The 18334-nt window shown below is 46.5% G+C and overlaps 1 protein-coding gene across 1 annotated transcript in view; it reads left to right on the forward strand.

Moving 5' to 3' along the window:
* Positions 1-18334, forward strand: part of nrg3b (neuregulin 3b) — a gene marked incomplete at both ends in the record, with an annotated part of 212241 nt that overhangs the window by 176876 nt on the left and 17031 nt on the right. The window contains 2 exons of the mRNA XM_084456182.1: positions 11418-11444; positions 14906-15008. Coding sequence (XP_084312308.1) covers positions 11418-11444; positions 14906-15008 — 130 coding nt within the window. The remainder of the gene's footprint in view (positions 1-11417; positions 11445-14905; positions 15009-18334) is intronic.

The raw sequence follows: 18334 nt of genomic DNA on the forward strand, positions 1-18334 counted from the left end.
TGGCGGAGCCTGTGCTGAGTTCCTGCCCACTATGGTTTAGTACACGTCCTCTTCCTCTTCCTCTTCCTCTTCTATGTTCACCACGCTGCTCGAAATATCCTCCTCCTGGTCTGTACTTCTCTTCCTGAGAGTTCCCGTTTTGAGCCACGATTGCATCATTGTTTCTCTGCTGTTAATTATCTGGCCATCAGTTCAGATCCGTGTTGTTTTGATCGTTGCGATCACCAGGCGCATTATGGTAAATCCATTTCCATTTATAGTAGTATTTTGATAGTATTATTATGTTTTTATAATTTATTTTTTATTTCATTAAAACATTTCCCGCTCTCCTTTTTTTTCCCATTTTGGGAAGAGTCCTCTGCGTACCACCAGAGGGGGCCTCAGTTTGAGAACCACTGCACTAAGCAATGCATTACAGTAGGGTTGCTAATGCTAGCTAGCTAGCTAGGTAATGGGGGAAATCCGTGTTTTTATGCATTTATTTTTACCATACGTCATAGGCGTGTAGTATAACCATACCTTTGAGTGTTTTGGTGGCATTACCTCAGCGTGCTAAACTGTCAACAACTCGCAGTTGCAGTCGATTTCACCAGACGGATTGTAGCTGTCTGCCGTAATGGGCCAATCACGCGTCGCATTAAATTGAAGAACGCTTGCGGTGATTGGACCATATTACAACGTCTTTTTTTTCTAGATCTCAGTACAAAAAGGATCGAATGAAGTACTGGTTTGACTGAAGAGGTTTCGATGCTACTTGGTATAATTTTGTTTCGATCCAGTACTACAAGGTATCGAGTACCGATACCCAGCCCTACTTGTAAGTGCAGGAAATGGTTAATGTCCCTCATCCCTCATCCCTACAATTTTTGTGCAAATGAGGCTGATTATCCTGGTGACAGACGCACACACGGAGGTGAACGCATCTACTCCCCCTGAAGGTGGTCCTCCGCTTCCCAGTTAATACATCAGGCTTGGCTGAGATGATAATACCCGTCTCAATGAACTGACAAAGTATCCGGCTATACGGCACATCGTTTCCATGGGGTGCGTTTCATCATCCTCATCCTCTGAGTGTTGTGCAGGCCACACGATGTGGTGAGGGATCATCTAGTTATGAATAGACATAAATAGTGTGTGAGTGCGCACACACGCACACACACACGCACGCACACACACACACACATAGGTCGTACTTTAATACGCTGAGGAATGAAGAGCCCTGCTCAGCCTGTGAGAACAGAGTCAGACTGTTGCAGAGCTGAAATGCAGAATCTCTTATTCTAGTCTATTCACAGGCCGCACTCAGCAAAGGCCACACTTGGGTCTCCTTGATGCCTCGCCTGAACAGTTTTATTTGTTGGACAGTTCTTCCCAAGACAGTGGAAAAGCCATTTCCAGTTCTCAGCTGTTAGCCTGCTGCTCTGCACCACCTCCAGCATCATGAAATAAACAAGTCAAGGTATGGGTTGATAGAAATTGTATAACTTAAACCAACAATGGTTAAAGGTGGTGTGATTATAAAAAACAAAACAAAAAACACACCCAGCACAAACACACACAAATCCAGGGAAAACATGCATACTCCACATAAAAAGTACTGGGGACAAGCGTGATTTGAACCCAGGACCATCTTCGTGTGTTGCTGTGATAATGCTAACCACTGAGCAATCATCTAGTGTGATTGTTGCCGTCTCTGGACTGCCCCCCAACAACACATGTACCACAGCTGGGCTGATTCCTGCCCCCCAACAACACATGTACCACAGCTGGGCTGATTCCTGCCCCCCAACAACACATGTACCACAGCTGGGCTGATTCCTGCCCCCCAACAACACATGTACCACAGCTGGGCTGATTCCTGCCCCCCAACAACACATGTACCACAGCTGGGCTGATTCCTGCCCCCCAACAACACATGTACCCCAGCTGGGCTGATTCCTGCCCCCCAACAACACATGTACCCCAGCTGGGCTGATTCCTGCTAGCAGAGGAGCACCATGGAGGAAGGAGGGCCCGACAATCCTTCCAGCCATGAGGAAAAGGTCGCTGTCAAGGAGGAGTTGTGAGGGGCAAGGAATCAGGTGGTCGCTCTGTCCCTCAAAAAGAAGGGTCACACCCCCATTACCTGCGTTAAACAGAAGCACAGGACATGGTGTCCCGGGGATCTCATATGAAAAGGCACATTGGAGTATGCACCCTAAATGAATTTGTCAATGCAGCGTTACATTGACTGTCTCAGTGATATTCCTACCAAATTGTATGCTTCCATCACCATTTGAACGTTGGAGAAAAGTCTTATTTGAATGTAGGTCCCACTTTGCATGTAATGCAAAACTTTAACGTTAACTGTAGATTCTGATAACGTTAGTTAACTCTAGCCATCTAACGTTAACATTAGCTAAAACTTTCCACATAGTTAATGCACCCTCCACCCCACATTGTACTATAGGGACATTGTAAACTGAAGGGAAAAGTAACTGACTCTACTACACTTATGCTACATAATTATCATAGTTCATATGTTCATATTTTCAGCTCTGTATGTGCATATTCAGTTTTATGAAAACAAACACAAATCATCACTATGAAGTGTCAGTGCAGCTAAACCAAGTGAGCAGCTCGTGCTAACTAACATTAGTCTAGCAGTAGGCTAAAATCACCATCTAAGGTAATGCATGCATGAGGTCTAATTATAGGTATTGATATGATTATACGCATCATACTACAGTAGGCTAACATTAGCTAGATGTACTCGTAACATTGCACAATTCCTATCACTCACTTGAGGTCGAGGAGCATGGCCAGAAACCTCCATCTTCCATCTGCAATGTAGCATTCTGATTGCGATTGCTAGCATGATTGATAGAACAAGCCAGCCAATGATACAGTACTTGTGCAATAATAGACAGCATCTGATTGGCTGTGGAGATGTAGCCCAGCTGAACTCCCTCCCACCTTTGCAAATCTGCAACTTTGCGCCAAGACGTGACAAAGTGTGTCAAAAAGTTGTAAGCTTGTACTTGGGATTCGTATGTCGTAAATATGCAATGCTGTATCTTTGTACAACCTTGCGAAATAACTACTGGTGTGCAAATCTTTTTTTGCAACTACAAATCCCAATATACAAGTTTGCAAATCTTTTTTTGCAACTACAACTCCCAATATACAAGTTTGCAAATCTTTTTTGCAACTACAACTTTCACATACAAGTTTGCGTACTGTATTTATGACATCAATATAACCATAAGGCTTGATATTAGTGTAAAAAATCTGAGTGCGCGCAGACTGAGTTGTAAACATGTAAAAGTCTGCAAATCTTTTTTGCAACTACAACTGTCAATATACAAGTTTACGTATTAATAACATCAATATAACTCCATAGTTTGACCCATGTGTGGTCCGTTCATATATACTGTACCATGCCATGTTGTCAGCAGATGCGTGGTGCGACGGGATAATGCCAAAAATGGGCGCTAGCATGTTAGTACATATGCCCCATACTCTTTTAACTACCAAGTAAGGAAAGAGAAAGTATGCTTGACCTTCTCTTGATTATACTGCTACCTGCTGCTCGATCAACCGTCAGGTGTTCTCAATATCTCCACAGACATAAACATTTGATTAAGAAGAGGGTCAGAGTGCTCAAAGGACAGTAGAAGCTGATGTTTTAGTCATATCCTTTGCTCCTTGCAAGGTATACACTGTTTATACCACCATTTGATTTGTGTATTGATTTCCAATGGCCCAACAGTCAACAAAAGCTTCATGCTTTACAATTGATTTCCACCTGTACCTTTTAAAGAAGTAGAGCAGTGAGTATAAATGTGTCTGAGCTGCTAACCTCAAATCAATATCTAGATAATTAGCATACCATTACAAAGAGAGAGATGACCAGAGATGCCAGTGCTATCCTCTGTGGCAATAATTTCTGAGAGCAAACAATGATATTTGTAGACACCAATGGGAAGACTCTTGGATTTTTTGTGTGGAGGATGATTGGCCCACACAGATAGTGGGCTGTGCTGGGAGGCTTATTGGCCTTCATGATTGGCTGTTCAAATGCAGCTGGATTTGAAAAGTAATGTGCTGGCTCCGCCCCTATACCGGATGTTTTGTGGTGTTTGACTCCAGACTAGTACTGCCCTAGAGACTCCTAGTTACTTTCAAGTCAGAGAAAGAATCCTTCAGGAAACTCCAGCCCCAGATCACTCAAACACTAATGACTACTCACTAGGGGGGCAACATTCACAGTCACCAAAGATGAGAACTGGAAAAAATGAGAGAATTCAATAGGCCTGAACTTCTCTCAGGAGAGACAGGTTTCATAAATTGTCGAAAGTGACTTGGTTTTCCTTTCCTGTGAGCGGAGGAGGATGGAAGCCGTATCTCCGGCTGTCTGAGGCCACGTTGAGACTCTCACAACAGTGCGTCATCGCCTTTCTCGCTAGGAGATCCTGCTTACATTATCTATTACTGAGACATACGGCCAATGTATATTTTGTACGGGAAACTGTGTTTCCTACAAGTACCTGTGCTACACTGTTAGCATTAGCAGCATATGGCTACGAGGTCAGACAGGTTATCTACTGGTTCAAGGAACAGGTCAACCTTTATGGAAATTAGCTTATTTGCCATCTTCCCCAAAGTCAGATAAGAAGATAAATATCCTTCACTTCTCTGCTCATGCAGTAGGAAGCGTTGACACAGGAACTGCCCCCATCATCATCAACAGAGAGGAAGTGGAGACGGTGAGCTAGGGATGACCTGAACACACAGGGCCTGAAGGCACAGAGGCCATCCTAAAGAAGGCACAACAACCAGTGTTCCCAACTCCTCTGTAAGGGAAAGAGCTGTTGGCTCTCCCAAACGTAGCTAGAAGTAGCTAGATGACGTAATCAACTAATTTGCATAATATGCAATTCTGAAAGAGTCAAAATGAATAGAAAACGCCGGCCAGATAGTTTACAAACTAACTATTTACGTATTTACAAACCTTTTTTTGTTGCAAAATAACTATAACACTACCTATTTTTCTTTACTTTTTTACAGTGGCCTAATGAATGTAGACCTACAAACTATTTACATATTTGCTGCGGGGCTGCTATCTAGTCAGACTGGCTGGATTGGCTGTGTGAGTGGTGGAGACAGCAGCATCACTGTAGACCTACTCGGCTCCTGTGAGCTCGGTGGTAACGTGAACCGCTGAATGGGATATGTTAGGCTAGATGCTTTTGCAGAGCTTTGTCAACACAATTATTCCCCAAATGACCAGAAAACTAGCTAGATTTATTACTTATCGCTTTTGACTAATTAAGGGGATCTGGAAAGTCGCCAGATATAGCAACAAAGTCACCAAGTTGGCAACACTGACAACAACGCCTCTACTGTCTGAGGTGTCTGCGGAGATGGGGAATGAGCACACAAACACTGGTGAACTTCTACCGCAGTGTCATCAAGAGTATCCTGACTGGAGGCCTCCCAGCCTGGTACGGTAACACCACCGCCCACGACAGACACGCCATCCAGAGGGAGGTGAAGACAGCACAGAAGATCATCAGAGCAGAACTCCCAGCCATCGAGGATCTCTACAACCAACGCTGCCACAGGAAGGCCATCTCCATCACAATAGACACCAACCACCCCAACTACCACCCAGCTACCACCTACTACATTATGTTCATTTTATGTCTATTTTCTGACCTAAAATGAATGGGGTCATCCCTATGTTCCACAGGTCCTATCTTCCCTGGGTCCTAGATCCCTTTTCCATAAGAGTTTAAAGCGAATTAACTACCAAAGAAGAAGTAAATTTGAGCGATATTCGATACATGCGCAGTATTCACTGGTGGAGTAGACCAGGGCTAGGGCTGTCGTACGCAGTGTTTTTGTGCCGGCGCCCCAGCCTGATTGGACCAGTCGCCTCATCAACGCCACATGAGCTGTTAACTTCTTGCGCAGTGACTCGAGGTGTCAGCGGAACGTGAGCGACCTGTCCAATGTCACGCTGAGATAGGTTTGTTCGGTGCAGTATGGCAGGAGTATTCCATCGGTCTATATTCAGAGCTCACGTTCGGCTTCCTTGTTGTTAAGGTGGAAGGCCGCCGACACCATCTTTGCCTCTCTGAGCTTCAATCTCCATTTCCGGAGGTATGGCGCTAGTGTCTGCATGTCCTGGCTCAAGCCTTGGTAAGCTGGTTATCTTTACACCCAGGGTGAGTTAAAAAGGACAGGCCTCAGTGCTCTATGTCCTGGGGAACATTACGACATACACCTGGGAGTCTGGATGAGTGGGCAGGAAAGGGGGAGTTGCACTCATCTGCCATTGTGAGACAGATTGCACTGGGCTCTCTCGACTGACCAGCCTTGCTGCAGGCTGCTTGACAAGAAGCCACTCAAGTGTTTGTAACAATCCTTGGATGAATAAACTCTGGTAACTCTGTTTCTACAACAGTGTGTGTGCACGCGTGCCTGTGTGTGTGTGTGCACGAGTCTGTGTGTGTTTGGCAGTGCATCTGTATACACTAACGATGCAGCATTAGCCCAGATCACTTCATTGGGGTCTGACAAGGCAGCCGTTGTCCTTTGAGCATTTAGAAAATCCATCTGTGCACTCCAAAGCAGATGATTAATTCTAATTCAGATTCTGATTACTCCACACAATCAAATAATGAACTGCCTTCTCTTTTTGTCTCAGTGTCAACCAGCCACAATCAGGCATTCAGAAGAGCAGTCCCACCCAGCTGCCCAGAGCAGGGAGGCCGTAGGAGGGGGCGGAGGGAGGGAGGGAGGGAGGGAGGGAGGGAGGGAGGGAGGGAGGGAGGGAGGGAGGGAGGGAGAGGAGGAGGAGGGAGGGAGGATGGGAGGGAGAGGAGGGGGTGGGGGGTATGGGAGGGTTTATAGTCTGGTCTGGAGATAGTCCTAGCAGCCCCATGGCCTGGGTCTGAGCAGCTCTGGGCTGAGGTGGTTCAGCCAGACTGAGCAGGGACAGAGAGACTGAGCAGGGACAGAGAGACTGAGCAGGGACAGAGAGACTGGACAGAGAGACTGAGCAGGGACAGAGAGACTGAGCAGGGACAGAGAGACTGAGCAGGGACAGAGAGACTGAGCAGGGACAGCCAGACTGAGCAGGGACAGAGAGACTGAGCAGGGACAGAGAGACTGAGCAGGGACAGAGAGACTGAGCAGGGACAGAGAGACTGAGCAGGGACAGAGAGACTGAGCAGGGACAGAGAGACTGAGCAGGGACAGAGAGACTGAGCAGGGACAGAGAGACAGAGAGACTGAGCAGGGACAGAGAGACAGAGCAGGGACAGAGAGACTGAGCAGGGACAGAGAGACTGAGCAGGGACAGAGGGACTGAGCAGGGACAGAGAGACTGAGCAGGGACAGAGAGACTGAGCAGGGACAGAGAGACTGAGCAGGGACAGAGAGACTGAGCAGGGACAGCCAGACTCTCATTTGTGTATTTATATCCCAAGGTATTCGGTCCTGCCTGTGTAAGCAGCAGTCAAGCGCCTCTCCTCTCCACGCTCCCCACAGCTGAGGGAGGGTTGAGGGCTTGACTCTCTATTGAGGGTTGAGGGCTTGACTCTCTATTGAGGGTTGAGGGCTTGACTCTCTATTGAGGGTTGAGGGCTTGACTCTCTATTGAGGGTTGAGGGCTTGACTCTCTATTGAGGGTTGAGGGCTTGACTCTCTATTGAGGGTTGAGGGCTTGACTCTATTGTTTCTGCCCACGTCGGCGTTCTGGACGATTAAGAGCAATACATCTGGCGCAGTGTGTGTTGGTCTCCACGGTAACTCCCAGGTCCCCACATGATGGGCCATGCCCTTCCCACGGGGCGGTGTGGCTCTGGAGCGGGGGGGAGGAGGAGGAGGAGGAGGAGGAGGAGGGGGAGGAGGAGGAGGAGGAGGAGGAGGAGGGGGAGGAGGAGGAGGAGGGTCTGTGAGCTTCATGACCGGAGCACATCTCCAGCTAGCAGGGGACCGAGCGTAATGACATCATCTGCGCCCACTATGACAGCCCCCTATTAGAGAGGATGCATGTGGTCTGGTGCTGTGGGCGATCACAGCCTGGAGGGTTCATGCAGAACAGACCACATCATTAAGAGACTGCAGAGAGTTGTTAGGCCACGCCGAGGCAAGAGCTCAGTCACAGAAGCTGTAGTGGTATCGTTAAGACTCAGATTTACTTTACTGAGTTTACAGGAGGAAACAGTCTTTCAGGGAAATAATTGGTTGACTGAATGTTGTTATTTGACCTGACGGTTCCACCATAGATAGGGCACATGCATGAGAGGGCGCGTCACTGCTGTGTTCCTAGTGGCTTCATCAAGGATGTTTACATGGAGCCTACCTGATCAGAACAGGTTGAAAAGACCAAATACAGTCAAATGCTCCATATAAACACCTCAATCCGAATAAACAGACCCACATTGATTGACATGTCAGTCAGTTGCAGATGGGCAGTTTAAACCATTCCATAAACTGTGTAACGTATCATGTAAACGTTGAAACGGATTCTTTCTGCCCCTGCTCTCCATCTTGAATATAGAGGGAACATAGACCTACAGCATGGTGGCAGAACTGGACCACAGCAGAGAGTTCGCTTTCATCCAAACACAGAACTGAACATATCGGACAAGTAGATGGCAGGAAGGATAAATATCAATACATCCATTTTGGTTGGTTTATTACATAATGCACCAAATTATTACATTTTCTTCATAAAAAAATCCACATTCTGTAATAACCGAGGCAATATGTAACAACTTATTAATTAGAAAATGCGTCAAAGTTTATAACATATTGCGTTCAAGAATGTTATTACTTAATGCAGCAGATTATTACAAATTATTGTATTGTTATTACATAATAAAGTCAAATTGATTACATTATTCCATAATGCACCATTATTCCATAATGCGTCGCTGCAGAGCCTTACACGCCCACCCTTGCATCCTCCCTCACTGTGCACCCTTGCATCCTCCCTCTCTGTGCACCCTTGCATCCTCCCTCACTGTGCACCCTTGCATCCTCCCTCACTGTGCACCCTTGCATCCTCCCTCACTGTGCACCCTTGCATCCTCCCTCACTGTGCACCCTTGCATCCTCCCTCACTGTGCACCCTTGCATCCTCCCTCACTGTGCACCCTTGCATCCTCCCTCACTGTGCACCCTTGCATCCTCCCTCACTGTGCACCCTTGCATCCTCCCTCACGGTGCACCCTTGCATCCTCCCTCATGGTGTAAGCACTGACGGTTCTCATTGTGAGTGGTCTCCTGCAGCGCAGTAGTGCTTTGGACTGTGGGCTGTCATCAGACTGGACCCTTCCTTCCAGGTTCGGGGTCCAGTGGTCACACCGCCCCTCCAGGATCTGGAATGTTGTGTATCTCCATGATGTTCGGGGGGGTTAACTGTCAGACTCCACGGGGGTCTTATCAGGCCGAGTTGTTCAGACTACGGGTTCACCAAGCCTCACAGCCCCGGAGTGACCTTCTCCTAGATGGGTTGTCTACCATGGCTGGGCCCCATCTGCCCGGGCTGTTTGCCCATAGCTGGGACAGTGGTTGAGCCACCAGGGCAGGAGGAGACTGACGCACTCGCCTCCTCTTTTCACCCCCAAAGAGGGGTAGCTGGTGGCAGTAGTTGAAAGCATAAAGTAGCAAGCAGAAGGACGTTGTAACGTTGGTACAGTGATATGGAATTCTCACACAATGATGAGGCATCGTTTAGCAATATTTTCAGGGTGACACTTCACAGAATTCATAGTGATGATTTTAGGTCATTTTTATAGAACTTAATATCCACATAAAACGCAGAAAATATACAGCTATACATCACTATGATATGTAATCGTAGGACAGTTACTTTTCCGTTGCAGTTTAATATGTCGCTAGCACAAGCCCAGAAAGCAGTCTTGTAGTCTGGCCTTAACAGCATATCCTTTACTCGGATGTTATCAAGTTGCTGCTTGATGAAGACCATCTCAATAACAGCAAATTACATGCGGATCAGATGATAGACATTCATTTTAGGCCATGTTTTGACTTCCGTAACCATAGTAACTCATTCCTGTCAAACAGGTTTTCCGATGACTTGGCACATATAAACACCATAACGTATTAGATCACATCCCATGTTTACAGTTGACCCCAAATCTTCAATCAGATTGATTTCAATCAGATTGAAAAAACAGTGTGCGTGTAAACACAGCTATTGAGAGTCCTCAAGGTCTCTCTTTCCCCTCAGTTCAACCCAGCTTTCAACCAATCAGCCACTGGCCAGATTCACATGTAAATGGAACAGTGTAGACCTACAATGTACAGTGAAATGTTGTTACCAGCCAGTGACTTTTCCGAGGACCAGGCATCTCAAACATGTTCTTGTTCTCACACAGATAGAGGATCAGATAGAGGATTGTTTGGAAGCAGCCCAGCCAGGAGAATATAACGTTGAGCAGGGTTCTGTTGTATATGCCAAACACATTCACTAACAGATGAGTTTTGCTGTCAGGCAGTTTTCCTTTCTTCTGTTTCCAAGACTGCCCACCAAATAATCTGTCACAGGCTTCACAGGCTTGGCAAGCCGCAGTCTATTTAAAACCCAGACCAACGCTGTCAGAAAAGCAATTAAGTGTGAGGGTTTCATTTTAATTTAAATGAGATTATATTACAGTGGCGTGAAAAAGGGGCAGTGTCAGGATGAGCAGAACATGAGTGCTCTTTATCTGTCTCCCCAGCGCTGAGAGAGAGAGGGGGGGGGTAGGCAGAGATGAAGAGAGAGAGGGGATGGAGAGAGAGAGGGGATGGAGAGAGAGAGGGAGGGAGGGAGATATATAGGCAGAGATGGAGAGATAGAGAGGGAGAGGGGGAGAGAGAGGAAGCGCGAGGGAGGGAGAGAGAGCGGGGGAGGAAGGGAGAGAGAGGGAGAGAGAGTGTGTGTGTTCATGTAAGCTTGTGGACGTGCATGCTAGTGTGTGTGTGTGTTCATGAGATGGGTGTGCTTTTATGAAGGTGTCGTTTTCATTTCCCCTGCTGAGAAACAAAGTTACATTTGCAGACCGAAGGGAACAAGCAGCAATCAATGCAAAAGCCTGTTCTGATCCATAACCGAACCCTGAAGTTTAGAGTCAGCTGGCTTCCTCTGTGCCACAGTCTGAGCCCCCTGCCCCTAAAACCCCAGCGCTGAAACCCTCTCATTGTCTGGTGAACAAGAGATCTGGGAGCCGATCCGAGGAGAAGGCATCACAGCAAGGGGTTCTCCAGAGAGACTGCTGCATGACAATTCTCTGTCTGTTTCCTGCTTTAATAACACTATTTTATTTTCTCTTCTCTATTCTTCTCTCTCTCTCTCTCTCTCTCCCCCCCCCCTTCCCTCTCTATGGTCTGGCCCGTCCTGTCCCTGGATGAAGCAGCTGATGAGCTTGGTATTGAGTTCATGGGTGAGACACTTTCAACCTTTCATTTGTTTGGTGTAAAAAAAAAAAGTCTAACTCTGAGTAACCATGGTAACCACATAAAACTACACCTCCCTGAACCGTCTGAGGCCTCGTCCACACGCACACCAGGGTGCTTCCTCCTCCATTCTGAAAAACATCTCTGTCCACATGAAAACACAACCACACGCTGCCCAGGGTCATTCTCTTAGATGGCGTCATGGTAACCAGGCTGCTTCCTGTCACATTCCCTTCAGACTTCTGCTCCACTCAGGCTTGTTAGCTTCATTAACCAGGAGAAAACACAAGAGGAAAACAAATTGGTAACTGAGAGCTGCAGAGTTGTGTGGTTGAGTCTACACAGGAGATAACAGCGACATTAGGCTCTCTCCAGACTCAAACATTACGCTGAATCGCTGCGCTCAGCATGCTACATCTGTGCCACTTCGCCACCCAAGCTGGTGTTCTGAGGGCGCATCGACGAGTCAGAATTGAAAGAGTGACAGGTCGTAGCAGCAATGCCCGGTTTCAAAAATATCCGTGTTCATGTGGACAGGGACTGAGTAAACTACACACACACACAACCCAGCCGGTCGCCATGGAAACAGGGAGGTAGTGAATTAGATGTGTTCTATCTGCATGAAGACGAGCGTTGTCAACGGCAGCATTGGAAAGGAAGATGGATGCCTGTATATGCTGGTGTTTATGCTGTGTGTGTGCGTGTGTGCGCGCGTGTGCGTGCATGCATGTGTGTGTGTGCGTGCTCGTGTGCCTGCGCACGTGCGTGTGTGTGTGTGCATGTGTTGTTGTTGTTTTGCTGTTTGCGTGTGTTTTGCATGCCTGCACCCCTGGGCGTGGTGGTTAGAAGGGCAGTTAGGAGGGGGCGTTTCTCGAGGGGGCGTTCCCTAGAGAGGGGTCTGGAAATGTCACAGGAAGGAAGGCTTGAGCAGAACACATTTCCACGCCCTTCTACCCACTACATCCACACAGTAACAGGGTTGATTATTAGCCTTGTGTGCCTCAAACATAAACATGAGTGAATAACAGGGAAATCTTATTGGACATTCCCGTATTCAGGGAGTTTTATCAGGCACATACAATAACTTCAGAATTTCACAATGAAATAAGGTAACAGCACAAGCATACTATCACGAGGAACAGACGGAAGGAGGTGAGCAGACCAAGTTTTCACCCTCACGTCCTCAGAGACACACCTGGTCCTGTTCACACCTGGTCCTGTTCACACCTGGTACTAGCATGCGTCCTGGGTGATCCGATCACATGTGGACAACTCTAAGTATGTTAGTTCACACCCAGCATCAGAATGTGTCTCCGGGAAAAAATCATGTGCCTGAATTTTTTTAGAGAGCGCGGGGGGGTCTAAATCAAGCCCCCAGGATTCGAAATCTAAAGTGAAGCCCTATTGAACCGCGCCATCTTGGCTAAATTTGTAGTCATTTGGCTTTGTAGTCATTCCGGTGACTTTTGTACTTGCAAAGTTGTGCTTTTCTGTCCTACGCGCGTCCACGAACAAGTTCACGTTTATGTGAAATGCAATGAAATGAAATATATGAAATAATATTAACCTGTTTTTGTCAAATATATCCATTGGAGAAATTATTTTTTCATCCAGGCATCTTAGTTTTAACAGGTTAATTATAGCTGAAGATGTTTTGTTTGCTAGTAGATGGTATTCATTCCGTTCGCGATAACGTTATTGCAGCCAGGCTGAATTCCTCCAGGGAGCCAGTGACAGGCGAGTTGAAGAGCTTCACTCCCCGCCAGCAGGAGCTTTGGCCGCGGCTACCGCATCTCGTAAAACCCGCTGAGTTTGTGGCTGCTATTTCACATTCGCCCTTGATCAATCCCAATCTTATTATTAGGGCCCGAGCACTGGTGGTGCGAGGCCCTATTGAAATTGTAAGGATTATTATTCTACCTTCTCCTACCTTCTTCTTCTCCCCAAACAAATGCCTTTTTGGCGGCCTAAACATAGATGAAAACGCATTAAACTTTGCAGATACATCAGTCCCGGTGAAGATTTTTATATTTCATGGGTGACTGAAATGGGTGTGGCAAAACAGCTCAAGCTCAAGCGCCCCCTGGAAAATTTTAAATGGCGAGCCCCACCTTTCAGTTTGATGTAGGCGAATTAAATTCGGTGGGCATATGTAGTTCATCAGAGAAACACTAAAATGTCTCTTGGAGCTATACCCAACATCCAACAGGAAGTCAGCCATTTTGCTTTTAATGTGCCATTTTGTCCTTGTTTTTACCATTTCCATGCCTCGTACTTTAACGAACTCCTCCTACAGATTTCATCCGATCAACTTCATATTCGACCAAAAAAATCACCAAACACCCTTGCCGTGGCGCCATAAAACACGAAGTCCTCATAACTCCTCCCTACATTATCCAATTTGTCCAATATATCTCACGCTTCATGGCTTCATGAAGGTTCTGTCCTGAACACATCTATGTGTCAGTATTGCGTCACACTTAGAGCGCCACCTACTGGTGAAACAGGAAGTACTCATAACTCCTACATACGTTATCCGATTAACTCCAAATTGCTAATGCTTGATGAAGGTCGCATCTTGAACACATCTGTAAGTCAGTATTGCGTCATACCTACAGCGCCACCTACTGGTGAAACAGGAAGTCCTCATAACTCCTACATATACATTGTCCGATTTACACAACATTTCTCACTCTTCATCAAGGTACCGTCCTGAACACATCTATGCGTCGGTATTGAGTCACGCTTAGAGCGCTCCCTACTTGTGACAGGAAGTTTCTCTCAGTACTGGACACCGAAATAGCACACCCTTTAACGGCGCCGCACCCCGACACGCGTGGGGTGCGAGGGCCCGCTCACTGCTGCTTGCAGCCCTAGTCATTATTAGGGCCCGAGCACTGGCGGTGCGAGGCCCTATTGAAATTCGAAGGATTATTATTATTAGGGATCATTAACACTCTGCTATTAGACACACACACACACACACGCACACATTCACACACACTAACACACACACGCTCACACACAAACACACACACACTGACAGCAACACTGTCTGATTTCACCACTCTTAGTTTGTGAAACAGGATATAGCCTAAAGTGTGTGTGTATGTGCGGCTGCATCTATTTGTGCATGTCCATTCAAACCCAATGAAAACGAATCGAACAAATGAAAATTAATTCAGATATAGCTTTATGTCATATACCATGATTTGTCTTTGGAGAGCGGCAGTTCTGTCAAAGTCAATTCATTTCAACCTGATTGTGTTTGCATGTTGTAATGAGCCGGAGGTTCCAGGCTGTGTGTTCTGAGCCTGGGTGTGAGTGTCCTGCTGTGTCTCTGAGCCTGGGTGTGAGTGTCCTGCTGTGTCTCTGAGCCTGGGTGTGAGTGTCCTGCTGTGTCTCTGCGCCTGGGTGTGAGTGTCCTGCTGTGTCTCTGCGCCCTCAGAGAGCCGGGAGACCTACCAGAGACAGATGCTGTCCATCTTCAGCATCGCCTCGGGGATCTGCCTCCTGGGGGTCGCGTGCATGCTCCTCTACCGCCGCCACAGGTGAGTGATGCCCCCCCCGCGCCACGCCCGCCGCCCCCGGAGACGCTCTGTTCTCACGCCACGCGCCATCACAGCTGGACAATTCATACTCAGAGGTTTTCAGATTCTAACGAGTGTTTGGGTTGGAGCCCACCTGATGTGACAAATTGAAGGCAGTTTTATGAGCAGGAAACCATGTGAGGCAGACACCATCAAGCTGAAATAGCTGACGTTGTTAGTGGTGTGTTAGCAGAAATATCCTGGAACATAAGCACATATACAAAGTTTTTATTAGAGGTGAAAGTTCATATAAATTACCTTTTACACAGTTAAAGATTCCACTAGAGCTGTTAGGATCCATACCATTGTAATAATGTCTTCCATGTTTATCTGGGTTTAGAATGAGACCACTTGTATTAGCCTTGTGGGACCATCCTGATCTCATGAACTCATTCTGTTTCTCTCGCAATTCAGTCTGGATACTTTCCATGGAGATCTGTTTGTGCCGGATCAGAAAAATGATCTAGCCAATCATTGTTCTAAGGCCTGGATTACACTAGCGCAGATGTCCATGGCTGCGTTTTGTAACGGGGAAAAAGATCCGTGATTGCAGGCGAAATGGCACGTAAAGATCTGTTCAGATCTCTTATCACACTAACATGGTCGAAAACACACTAACACCACCATTAAAGAGCCTATCAAACAGGTGATTTACGAGTTTGAGCTACAGCAATCAAGGGTATATTTTTCCTGGCTAGTAGCATAGTCTATAATATTGTGAGTTTAAAATGCAGCTGTCGAGCCATCCAACCAACGCCAACAGTCACCAACAAATACATTTCCATCCCCAACAAATACATTTCCATCCCCGTTTGTGTTCCATGACTGGTGTGCATTCCCTGCTTTTAAAATAATCTCTTTTTGTGACGAATCCAATAAGATGGCATGCTTTTATTATCTCAAATTGTTCAATCTCAATCCACACTGCTGTGGTAACAATATAATACATAAGCCTGACTGACTTATTTATTTATGTATGAATGTTGTAAGAGATGAATGGTTGTAAACTCCATGAACTCAGCCAGGTATATTGCCATTCATTTAAATGGTTCCCTTTGCTTCCCAAAAGCAATCTCATCTATTTTGTGTTGCTGCCTTTTTTGTTTTATTCTTTCATGTTTTTGGGTGCAATCAACTTTTACCAAGAAGACAAAATTCCAAAAGTCCATCCATTCACTGATCTTGGTCCTCTAGCTCAGCGCGTGAGCGCAGCGTTCCACATGCCTGGATAAGGCTGCCATGGTACTTGGTTCACCACATCATCGAGTCGTCCACAGACGGGCCTCCCATCTTCCTAAGTTAATCTTTTCATTTTTTCCAGAAATCCAAACTCCATATCCAATTCCTATTTAGATTTTTGACCATTGACTCATACACGAACAAACCAATAGGCTATTGTTCAATGATTACAGATCAGGGTTGGTGACATAAACCCATTCAATAGCTTACCTCTCATCATATGGGAGCTATAATGTGAGAGAATGGATGGAGGACATCAAATAAATTGATTATAAGGACTATATATTGGAACATTTGGACTGAATTAGTATTTAATAGAGGATATTATTCATAAAGAACAGGGCAGGAGTGCTGGGAAGTTCAGACAGGTGTGATGAAGGAGCTATTTGGTCGGGAACACACACTGAGCTGGGGAGGGTTAACCCTAACCCAATAAAGGCTTTTTAACTTGTTGCCAGTTACTTTTTTTGATGAGAGAATATTGGACCTCATTCCTGAACATTTTCTTAAAGGGCAATGCTCGTTTTTGACAACCTGGACCTTATTTACGACATATTATAAGAAGTTTGACTCACCGAGATCACTTTTGTGTAGTTCGGAGGCCTGTAGAAGAAATTTAAAATCCAGCGCGAGCCAGTATATCCATGTAATCACGGTGATCGGGGCACCGAGAATGCAGTTTCTCAAAATCTATTTTCGGCCGCTAAACGGTTGTTTTCATCAATCAGATTGGATGAATCGACAGTTGAGATTCCTCAATGCGAGGCATTGTAGTGGTTTTCAAATACGGGGTCTTTAGCCTCTGTAATATGATCTTTACACGCCTTTCCCCACTTGCTCTAGCACGCATGCGCACAGGCCAGCACGCAGACTGGCTATTCTCCGGCTCACATTCTCTGCGCTACGATCGGATTGTTGCTGACGAATGACGACGACAATATTCTCGGCACCAACAACGATCGTAGCGCAGAGAATGTGAGCCGGAGAATAGCCAGTCTGCGCGCTGGCCTGTGCGCATGCGTGCTGGAGCAAGTGGGGAAAGGCGTGTAAAGATCATATTACAGAGGCTAAAGACCCCGTATTTGAAAACCACTACAATGCCTCGCGTTGAGGAATCTCAACTGTCGATTCATCCAATCTGATTGATGAAAACAACCGTTTAGCGGCCGAAAATAGATTTTGAGAAACTGCATTCTCGGTGCCCCGATCACCGTGATTACATGGATATACTGGCTCGCGCTGGATTTTAAATTTCTTCTACAGGCCTCCGAACTACACAAAAGTGATCTCGGTGAGTCAAACTTCTTATAATATGTCGTAAATAAGGTCCAGGTTGTCAAAAACGAGCATTGCCCTTTAAGTGTGGGTTTCGGAGCGATAACAGTGAGCAGCAGTTGCAGTGAGCCAGTGACAGACAGATGGTTCAACTAATCACCTGCCACATTTTTTTGTTTTTTTAAGTGCCTGCCCTTTTCCAAACAGATCTCAAGTAAACCATCTGGCGTGTCAAGTAACATTTGTTTAGCTGTTCAACTAGAATAAAGTTAAACAGTTACAGTGAGGCTGAATAGGCATGAGTTCTGAGCGCCGGTGTGGGGCTCTGGTCTGGGGTCTGTGGATACCTGCATCAATAAGACCTGTGGTGACCAGGAATAGCACAGCTGAAGTTGTGGTGCCCAGGTATAGTGGGTGGAGTTGGGGGTGTGGTCATGTATAGTGGGTGGAGTTGGGGGTGTGGTCATGTATAGTGGGTGGAGTTGGGGGTGTGGTCATGTATAGTGGGTGGAGTTGGGGGTGTGGTCATGTATAGTGGGTGGAGTTGGGGTGTGGCCAGGTATAGTGGGTGGAGTTGGGGGCGTGGTCATGTATAGTGGGTGGAGTTGGGGTGTGGCCAGGTATAGTGGGTGGAGTTGGGGGCGTGGTCATGTATAGTGGGTGGAGTTGGGGGCGGCCAGGTCTAGTGTGTGGAGTTGGGGGCGTGGTCATGTATAGTGGGTGGAGTTGGGGTGTGGCCAGGTATAGTGGGTGGAGTTGGGGGCGTGGTCATG

The sequence above is a fragment of the Borostomias antarcticus genome (genome assembly GCF_949987555.1).
Source record: "Borostomias antarcticus genome assembly, chromosome: 22".
NCBI classification, from domain to species: Eukaryota; Metazoa; Chordata; class Actinopteri; order Stomiiformes; family Stomiidae; genus Borostomias; species Borostomias antarcticus.